This window comes from Bos javanicus, chromosome 20, assembly GCF_032452875.1.
Source record: "Bos javanicus breed banteng chromosome 20, ARS-OSU_banteng_1.0, whole genome shotgun sequence".
Classification (NCBI taxonomy): domain Eukaryota; kingdom Metazoa; phylum Chordata; class Mammalia; order Artiodactyla; family Bovidae; genus Bos; species Bos javanicus.
Genome location: NC_083887.1, coordinates 23,760,197 through 23,771,113, shown reverse-complemented (window position 1 = coordinate 23,771,113; position 10,917 = coordinate 23,760,197). Strand labels below are relative to the sequence as shown.

Sequence of the window (10,917 nt, the reverse complement as noted above, 5' to 3'; positions counted from 1 at the left end):
GAAAAAGCACAAGCTGGAATCAAGATTGCCGGGAGAAATATCAATAACCTCAGATATGCAGATGATACCACCCTTATGGCAGAAAGTGAAGAGGAACTAAAAAGCCTCTTGAGGAAAGTGAAAGAGGAGAGCGAAAAAGTTGGCTTAAAGCTCAACGTTTCAAAAATGAAGATCATGGCATCTGGTCCCATCACTTCATGGGAAATAGATGGGGAAACAGTGGAAACGGTGTCAGACTATTTTTTTGGGCTCCAAAATCACTGCAGATGGTGACTGCAGCCATGAAATTAAAAGACGCTTACTCCTTGGAAGGAAAGTTATGACCAACCTAGATAGCATATTGAAAAGCAGAGACATTACTTTGCCAACAAAGGTTCATCTAGTCAAGGCTATGGTTTTTCCTGTGGTCATGTATGGATGTGAGAGTTGGACTGTGAAGAAGGCTGAGCGCCAAAGAATTGATGCTTTTGCACTGTGGTGTTGGAGAAGACTCTTGAGAGTCCCTTGGACTGCAAGGAGATCCAATCAGTCCATTCTAAAGGAGATTAGTCCTGGGTGTTCATTGGAAGGACTGATGCTGAAGCTGAAACTCCAATACTTTGGCCACCTCATGGGAAGAGTTGACTCAGTGGAAAAGACCCCAATGCTGGGAGGGATTGGGGGCAGGAGAAGGGGACGACAGAGGATGAGATGGCTGGATGACATCACTGACTCGATGGACATGAGTTTGAGTGAAGTCCAGGAGTTGGTGATGGACAGGGAGGCCTGGCGTGCTGTGATTCATGGGGTCGCAAGGAGTCGGACACAACTGAGTGACTGAACTGAACTGATCTGAAACAATCTTGACAGAAAATGGAAAATTCCTCAACATAATCAAGACGGAGTTTCAAAAATCGTAAGTGAAACAAAGAAAACCACTGAAAAATATCTAAGTATGCTTTAGTGTCTAAAGTTACTGACCTTATCAATTCTATTATCGGTACAAAAAAGATTCAAGAGCAGTGATATCAAAGCTTATGACTGAGGAAAATGGTGCAAATGGTGTCACCTGTGTTGACTGTAGCATTATCCATTGCTGCCTATCCTCCTACAGTACTCTGTCTGTGCTTTAGTGAATGCTACTGATACAGATGGCATCTATTAATAATGTATACCTTATTTAGATTTTGACTTTTCCTATCAAGTATTAAACAACTCAAGTTGTATGTTTTTGTGAAAATTTAATTACCACTGGTTTTGGAGCTCATTTTCTCCTCTGGGAGAAAGACCTTTAGACCTTTTCCTCCTCAAGGTTTGAACTCTCTAGACATCAAGGACTGATAAGAGGATGAGGTGGGTCCACAGGGAATCACAGTAGTAGGTTACGATACTACAGACACAGGCTTTGCCCGTAAGGCACATGATGATGAATACCACATGGATGATACCAAAGAATTTATTGTAAATGTAGTGGCAAATACACTGAGAATAGCTATCATTAAAAAGAAATTAGAAAATTACACATGTTTAAAGTATGTGCTTTTTTCCACCACCTTTACATTATATGACTAGTACCAACATTTAAGTACTGAAATACTTAATGGGATGGTCCATTTTCACATAATTTCATGACTCTCTTCAAAGCAGTGGATCATGAATTGCAGTTTCAATTATTATTCTCTGTTTTTATCAATTCAGTAATGATCTGGAGAATCTTGTCATCTGGATGGAAGAAGAAAAAACCAATGAATAAATTCATCACTGACTAATTTTTCAGTGTATACACATGTAAACCACAGGTATACTTCATTAAAAGATTCTTTTAAATTAGAATACAGAGTTAACACCAGCAATATTCACTTATAAAACTAGAGATGCCTCTATTATTTCTTAAAAATTCTATTCAGACAGTATATTTCCTAACTTTTTCACCTAGTTCAAGTCTACTTTTTGACTCATCCATGCACTTCAGAATTAGCCAGGATGCCAACAGTATGGGCAAGGAATAAAGCACTCTTTATCTCTTTTTCCATGTATAGTTCAAAGGAAACAAAAAATTTACCAGGGAAGTGCGCTAGGAGAAGTGTGGATGGCAAAGTGACAGACCGCTCTACATAACAAAGGAATCAAACACCAATTAATTGGACAAACAGACTAAACAGGGGCTACATTATTTGTTAGAGGTTTTCACAGCTGCCTCTGCTTTTATTTATTTTTTTTTCTGCCTCTGCTTTTAATCAGTTGGTCTGATATTGTGACTTCATAACTACTTTCTGAATAGTTGTAATTATCAGGACTCCAAGACTGAAATTCTTATCTTATTAGACACTTCAATAAGAAAATGGTTTACGTTTCAATGACTGCAATGGAGAAGTCTGATAACTGGGCCCATGGTCTGACACTCAGGCTCTTGGAGGCTATAGTGGCGTTAAATAAAAAGGAGTGAGGGAAGAAAGTTCACTGGCTGCAAGGCGAACATGACAGGTCTAGAAAGAACTATGATTTTCAGTCTGAGGAACAGTATAGTAGAAAATACAAGAGCAACTTCAGTTATTTCTTTTTCAAAAGGTTGGTGTCCCTTAGATCCCAACTTCTCTTACTCTAAAGTCCAGAAAGAGAGGACACTAATGTACTTCATCCTCCCTGAAGTCAAAAATACATGCCTCATCAGAGGGCAGGTTCCACTTTTCCTGTTATGGCAAAGATAAACATTGAAAGCATTTTAAAATTGATTTTTCTTTATTTAAAAGTTGAGGTTCAACCTGTCCTTAATATAATGTATTTTTTGTTGTTGTTGTTTTAGGCTGTTTTGTAGTGCACAGAGTTCCTCAAGGGAAGAGCCCACTTCTCTTAATATGTCAAGACCTGATTTAAGTTTCCAGCAGTACAGGAAAACTAACACAGTTAAATGCTTATTCATTCACCTTCAGTTATGGAAATTAATAAAGTGTGAGACTTCAGGGCAGTAGCACTAGACCAGCAGCTCCCCAACTTGCCTACCTACTAGAATTAATTGGGATATTTGTTAAATATAATCACATTGAACAAATTGATCAATTCTTATCATTAAAAACAAGAAAATGAAACTGATATGATGAAATGGGAAGGATATAGCACCAACCAAAAAATATTCTTTTCCTAAAAACCAGATTCTAATCAAGTCATTAGATACACTACTAGTTTTCAGGAAATATAGAGAATGTGTATGTATGTTAGTTGCTCAGTCATGTCCAACTCTTTATGACCCCATGGACTGTAGCCCACTAAGCTCCTCTGTCCATGGAATTTTCCAGGCAAGAAGACTGAAGGGGGCTGCCATGCCCTTCTCCAGGGGATCTTCCCGACCGAGGGATCAAACCCATGTTTGCAGAAAATATAGGCAACAGAGAAACATTAAATCAAAGCATGAAGATGCAACTGCCCAAATCCTAAATGTAAGAAATTCTACCAGAAAAACAACCTAGTTTATTAAAAATAATTGCATTTAAAAATGGGGATGGTAGTACAGGGGAAGTGTTACAGATGAAAGGATTATAAAACAGCAATATGGCCATAGGCTTCTCCCATAGAGGAGATTCAGTATGCCTGAGGTAGGTCTTTGGACCATATTTATATATATTTAACAGCTGCCAGGATAACTCTGATGATTTGGCAAGTCTGGGAAACACTATACCAGACTACCCTGGAGGAGGGCATGGCAACCCACTCCAATGTTCTTGCCTGGAGAATCCCCATGGACAGAGCAACCTGGTGGGTTACAGTCTACGGGGTTGCAGAGAGTCAGACACGACTGAGTGACTAAGCACAGCAAAGCACATACCAGACTAAGTGGCAACTCAGGTATCCCCTGCAGATTTCTGTTGAAGGATTACAGACTAACAGCTCTACATTTGGGAGACTGGTAGAGAAAACATATTGAGAACCTCAGAGAAAGTTTCTCTTTCTTAGAGTCAGACACTTACTTTCAAGAGACATCTTAGGGTTTTCAAGTTTTTTTCTTAAAACAGAATCAATGAGAACTCGTAGCTGCTTGAAAATGACAGCTATCTTAACAGGTGCCTGTTGAGAGATGACAAATTGAACATTAATCCTAGGAGTGTGAATGCGTTTAGAAAAAATCAAGGTAAGCATATATGCCTTACAATGTGCTTTAACACATATTGACTTAAATATAAAATGTTATGGGAAAAATAAATTACCTTCTGCAGCTAAGAGACATAAACTTCAATTTCCTTATTAAGTACCCATAAACTTGATACCTCTTTCCAGAGTATAGCAACCATTTTGCAATTGTTTTCTTCTCTTGTATCAACTCTATGGGAGTGAAGACTACAGTTTTGTTTTTGTGCTTTTTGATTTTATTGCTCAAAAATGCTTCATTTTTTAATTAGCTTTCTGACTCTGTGTTGTGCTTTCAACAATTTCACAACGATCTTCTGCTCCTCGATAAGGAAAGCACGCTTATCCTGTTGTGGACACATTTAGCACATATAGAACCATCATAGGCCCAGCTGATTGTGTTTTTTCATTTTAGACAACCTCATAAGAACTTCAGGTCTCACAGCATGAACTCCTTGAAATCGGCCTGGGCACAGCCCACATGTGGATTCTGGTGCTTTCCCAACCTTCTCGGTATAAAGGCAAACAATACCATTACCAGGGATTTGGGACAGCCTGGTTTTGTTAGAGGCTGTATTGTAGGACGGCCTCCGACGGTAGGTCAGACACTGGACCATCCTGAATACCTCTAGATATCGTCCCCGGAAGAGGAAGAAAGAGGACTACAGGTTTTAAAATGTAATTTTTAAAATAGCTTTACTAAGGAATAATTTATAGATCATAAAAATTTACTGTGTACAACTCAATGATTTTTAATGAACTTATAGAGTTGTACAGCCATCACCACAATCCAGTTACAGAACACTATCACCATCTCCCCCTCTTTGTGAGAAGTGCACATATTTTTTAAACTGCCTTTAAAATTTACATCTCCAGTCTTAGACAAACAGCTATCATGGTATATCAGAGCAGAATGTATTAGATTTGCTTAAAGTGGTCAATGTTGATAAGTTATAGAGACATAAACTTATTGTTGGTAGCACACTGGTTGGTCTAATTTTTCCAGAGGAGAATTTTAACAGTATGAATTAAATGAATGTGTCTTTTTATAGGTGGCATGATATAGCAGGAGCACAAGTCTGAGGATCATATAGTTCTAGGTTTAAACCTTGCTCTACCATTAACAATCCATGTAAGCTATTTAACTCTAACTCAGCTTAAGTGCCTCGTCAATAGAAAGAAATCATCTAACAAGGTTGTTAGGGTATTAAATTAGGATGATCCATGTAAAATTAACTACTGAAGTCCACCACATGGCAAATCATTATTACTGACAATAAATGCAATATGCAATTAGGAATATAGCTTGATTTTAAAATTAAGCAGGTTTAAAACCATACAGGCAAGATAAAATATGGACGTCTTCTATTTAAGTCAAACCATAGGAAGAAATTATGCAAACTCCAAAAAAAAAAAAAAAGAAAAAAAAATCTATCTCAATGGTATTGGCAGTAAAATTTTAAGATCAGTTGTAGCATGTACCTGAAAATAGATCCAGCCATCAACAGAGATAAGGCGTTCCCGATGCTGAACTTCTATATCACCACCAAAAAGTAAAACTGGAAAAGGGGTTATTAGGGTAGTTTCCCTCAAATACACTCGGGCATATCGTATCTGTATTAAAAAAAAACCAAAAAAGACACTTCATAGCCTAAAAAAATAAAAAATTCATTTTCTGTTTCATGTAAGCATTTTTCTATAATTTGCTACTATTTTAAATTGTTTTATAAAGCTACATGTCTACATTATGTTGCACAATTTCTTTTATAATAATCACAGTCACCACCTGTGTATTTATACTATTAAAAGGATTTCAAACATTAATTATAAGGCTGAATTGTATACCTTGAACATAAAGTATGAAAAAGTAGTGTTATGCTAATACTGTTAAATAATTAGTGGAAAGATAAAATTATGATTAAGTTTCAAAGTGCCTGGTTTCTACAGCAAGGTTTAGCAATGACCATTAGTCAGGAATTTGTCATGTTTTACATATTTAAGTTTGCTGACAGCTGGGATTTACTCAAGCCAGTGCTTGAAATTATGGATCTTTATTAATTTAATGGGCTATGATTCAAAAGGTTGACTGTTTTAATCTACAAATATTTGCTATTAAGTCATCTTAGGTTGCATTGTGTCTCAGACTGCTGTAACATCACGTTTAGTTCTATCCCATTCCATATCCCCCTTATTTGGAGATGTAGAAAAAAGACATGTTTATATTTTTGTTGAGAAACCATGAACATCTTGATTTCAAATATGAACAAACATGAACAGCTCAGTTTAAGAACCAAATATACTATTTGGTAGGCATCCAAATTTGTTATGACTGACTTCTAGAATAATGTCCCGAATACTGGAATTTAAGAATGAGCACTTTACCTTCTCCTGGTATAAAAGCCATCCATAAATCTGCAAATCTCGATTAACTGAGGATGGATGTACTTGTGCTTTGCCTTGGGCTGTCTCCACAATGCAAGCCAATTTTTCTGTAATATCAACTGATTTTGTGTAGATTATCTTTCCCACATTGTCATACAGTCCAGCAGTAAGTACAGCTTTAAGAAGGGCAATTTCTTGGAAGGAAAGGGTCTGTGTGGCTCTGTTTCCTTCGAAGCTATTAGAAGTTGTAGATGATAAAAATCCTGCTGCTTTAACCAACTTGATTAACTCCTGCTTTACATCCTAGATTGGTTTGTTAAAAAGAAACACGATCATAATCAGTTAAAGAAGGTGCCAAACAACCTTGTACTTTATATTACTGTTTCCTATCAAAATGGACAGGATTCCAAAAAGCTAAAAAGAGAATTACCACATGATCTAGCAATCTCAATCCCGGGCATATATCCAGAAAAAAATGAAAACACTAATTCAAAAAGATACATGAACTCCAATGTTCACAGATGTTTACAATAGCCAAGACATGAAAGAAACCCAAATGTCCATCAACAGACAAATGGAGAAAGATGATAATACACACACACACACACACAATGGGATATTATTCAGCACAAAAAGAATGAATTTTTGCCTTTTGCTACAAAGTAGATGGACCTGGAGGGCATTATGCTAAGTGAAATAAGTCAGACAGACAAAGAAAAATACTATATGTTATCACTTATATGTGGACTCTAAAAAAAATAAAATTAGTGAATATAACACAAAAAAGAAACACAAACATAGAGAACACATTAGTGGCCACCAGTAGGGAGAGGGAAGGAGTGAGGGGCAAGGTAGGGATAGGTGGCTGAGAGGTACAATCTACTATGTGTAAAATAATTAAGTTACAAGGATATGTTGCCAGCACATGGAATATACCCAATAAAACCCAATATTCTGCAGTTAACCATAATGGACTATCATCTTTAAAATTTGTGAATCACTATGTATATACCTGAAATTAATATTATAAACCAACTACATGCCAATTAAAAAAAACTTGCAGAATTTGGCATGCTAAAATGTTTCATTTCTAACCTTATTATATTAACATTTGTCAAATATTTTCCTAATCCATCATATTACTAAGTAAAACCAGCAGCATGAAGTATATATCTCTGTGCGTTCTTGTTTTGTTTTTTTTTTTTATATTTTTTTGGCCACATCTCATGGAATGTGGGATCTTAGTTCCCTGACCAGGGATCAAATCCATGACCCCTGCATTGGAAGCACAGAATGCCGACCACTGGACTGCCAGGGAAGTCCTTGTGCATTATTCTTTGAATAAATAATACTTTATTAGTTTAGCAAACTCTTTAGGCATTTCATTAACGTATCAGTTTATTTTCAGTTTAACACAGCCAATACTTTGAGGAAATGTTTTAATATATTACTATTCCTCAAGTTCCATAAATATATAATAAAACTTTAGTAAAAATGAAAAAAAAACCTGCCACTTGCAGCAACGGTGATGGACTGACAGTATGCTAGTGAAGTGAGGCAGAGAAAGACAAACACTGTGTGCTATCACTGAACTGTGGGACCTGAAATAAACAAACGCATACAGCAAAACAGAAACGGCCGCACAGATAGAACAAACAAGTGGCACCACTGGAGGAAGGCAAAGGGGGCGGAGCAAGACAGGGATATGGAATTAAGCGGCACACACCAGTCTGTATAAAACAGACAGGCAACTAGGATATATTGTACATCACAGGAATTATAGTCAGTATTTTACAATCACTTCTAATGGAGTATAATCTAGAAAATTATTGAATCACTGTGCTGTATGCCTATTATATTATAAATCAACCATATTTCAATTAACATACGAATGTCTAATAAGTGAAAGCAATAAAAATGTGCCTGAATGTATTTTCATTCAGTATATCTACTTTAACAGTAGCTCTGCTTTCAATAGTTTTACTCAATAAGGATGGGCTCATAGAGACACTGAGGAAGAACTACAGAGGACTCTGATCCTAGACTGCGAGAACCTTCTTCACTTGTCTCTGGGAAACAATTTCCTGAAGAACTCTGACCATGTTTATTAATGGCAACCATCTAAACTTGTTGCTTAAAATCTTTTTTTACCTTTAGTAATGCCAATCAGCTAAAATACCACAGGGAGGATAAGTATTTTTTTTTAAAAATCCAATTTTATTTTTTTGCCTTTTTTTTTTTTAAATTGGAGGCTAATTACTTTACATGGGTTTGGGTGGACTCCGGGAGTTGGTGATGGACAGGGAGGCCTGGTGTGCCGCAGTGCTGCAGTTCATGGGGTCGCAAAGAGTCAGACACGACTGAGCGACTGAACTGAACTGAACTGAATTACTTCACAATATTGTGGTGGTTTTTGCCATATATTCACATGAATCAGCCATGGGTGTACATGTGTTCCCCATCCTGACCCTCCCTCCTACCTCCCTCCCCATCCCATCCCTAAGGGTCATCCTGGTGTACCAGCCCTGAGCGCCCTGTCTCATGCATCAAGCCTGGACTGGCGATCTATTTCACATATGATAATATACATGTTTCAATGCTATTCTCTCAAATCATCCCACCCTTGCCTTCTCCCACAGAGTCCAAAAGTCTGTTCTTTATATCTGTGTCTCTTTTGCTGTCTCGCAAGGATGAGCATTTTTAAAGTAGACAGGATACAAGTGATTAAAAGATGAAGTTTACATTTAGGATTTCCTTGAGTTTTCTGGTTTGGGACTTAAGGGACTTCAATTCCAGGAGAAGAAAAATCAGACAGACAGTTGCTGTAATACCACCAGACTGGTAAAGAACTGAAAACCCTGTAGCCTAGGGGAGGTGAAGACAAGGCTGATAGAAGGGAGTGGGGGGCAACTTGAAGGTCTGGAGGAAGTGGAGTGCAGACAAAGGAGCGTTGCTTATCTCTCCCTATCTTGAACCCAAGCCAGACAACCTTTTAAAATATGAGCATAGAATAGGGGAATTATGTGAGAGGTTAAGTTTATTTTCTGAATGCTTTTATAGCACGTCTGCTCTAAACACCATTTCCCTTTAAATGCTGTACTACACTTGAGACGTATCAACCGATTTTAATGTGTGGACCTTGTGTGGATCATGATTTGAACTAGCTGTAAAAAAAAAAATATGAAAAATCAGGGATATTTACACACTGTATAGTTGATGATATAAAGGAATTATTTTTCAAGGCATGATAATGCTAAAGAAAAAAACAAGTCCTATACTTCAGAGATATATAACAACCTGACATCTGGGATTTGCTTCAAGATCATCTAGAGGGCAGAGAGTGGATTAAGGGGAGTATAAGTAAAACAAGACTGAGCACATGTTTTTTTTTGTGTGTGTGTGTAATAAAGTTTTATTAAAGTATAAAGGAGATAGAGAAAGCTTCTGACATAGGCATCAGAAGGGGGTAGAAAGAGTACCCCTGAGCACATGTTGATAACTATGAAGTGTGAAGTAAGTACACAGGAAGTTTACTATACTATTGTCACGTTTATGTATAGTTGAAAATTTCCATGATAATTCAAAGTAACAACTGATTTTCAGAGCTGAGAAAAACTGTAGCATATCCCCAATTCAATTTCTTTTTTTAAAATGAGAAACTGAGACTAAATTAACCTTCTCCAAGCTTGAGCTGTTGAATAGACAACTATCCTAATTCCCAAACTAGTTATTTCTATGAAATCATATTGCATCTTTGACCACTTCCTGAATATAATATGATTGTTAAACACTATTTTGGAAGCAAAGTTTTAACCACTGAACAGCCAAGGAAGTCCCTGTTAAATACTATTTTGAATAACCATGTAATACAGGTTACCTGTTGTGGTAAACAAAACAAAAAAATCACAAATTTATTAATTTAGCAAATGTTTATTAAACACTATGTGTCAAGCACTATCCTAGGCATTTCTTTTCCCAACATAATCCCACTGGTCCACCATATGACCCTAAATTAAGACAGCTGCATTAAGACTTACCTCTAGGGTTAACAGTGATGTTCTATTAAGAAAGTTCTTCCGGCAATATGCTATTTCAGAACGATAGCCTCCTTCCTGCCGTGCTTTTTTCCATCTACGTAAGAAAAATGACCAAAGTTTAATGTTTCCAAACTCTCACTTTCAGAGGTACTAACCATAGCTTTAATTATATTATAATCATGTAAAATGAGGAAGGGCCTTGCCTGTTTTAAGAGCTAGCCAATTTCAACTACAATACAGGTATTTTTTGCTTATGTATAACAGTAAATTAATAACTTCAAATATAAGGTAATATACACATAGTAATACAAAGTACATTGTTCTTAAAGTTTAGGATTATAAAAATACAAATCTCTAAAATAATTATACCTGACAGATGAAGTAACTAATACTAAATTTA

General features: G+C 36.6%; 1 protein-coding gene and 1 pseudogene across 1 annotated transcript in view; both read right to left on the bottom strand.

The window, feature by feature from the left end:
- Positions 1-1,419: 1,419 nt before the first annotated feature.
- Positions 1,420-10,917, bottom strand: part of DHX29 (DExH-box helicase 29) — a 47,313-nt gene continuing 37,815 nt past the window's right edge. Inside the window, exons 23-27 of the mRNA XM_061393516.1 lie at positions 10,518-10,611; positions 6,481-6,783; positions 5,581-5,712; positions 3,942-4,038; positions 1,420-1,701 (exon numbers count right to left, since the gene is read on the bottom strand). Coding sequence (XP_061249500.1) covers positions 1,646-1,701; positions 3,942-4,038; positions 5,581-5,712; positions 6,481-6,783; positions 10,518-10,611 — 682 coding nt within the window. The 3' untranslated portion in view covers positions 1,420-1,645. The remainder of the gene's footprint in view (positions 1,702-3,941; positions 4,039-5,580; positions 5,713-6,480; positions 6,784-10,517; positions 10,612-10,917) is intronic.
- LOC133233577 (large ribosomal subunit protein eL34-like) lies at positions 4,045-5,567 on the bottom strand (annotated as a pseudogene).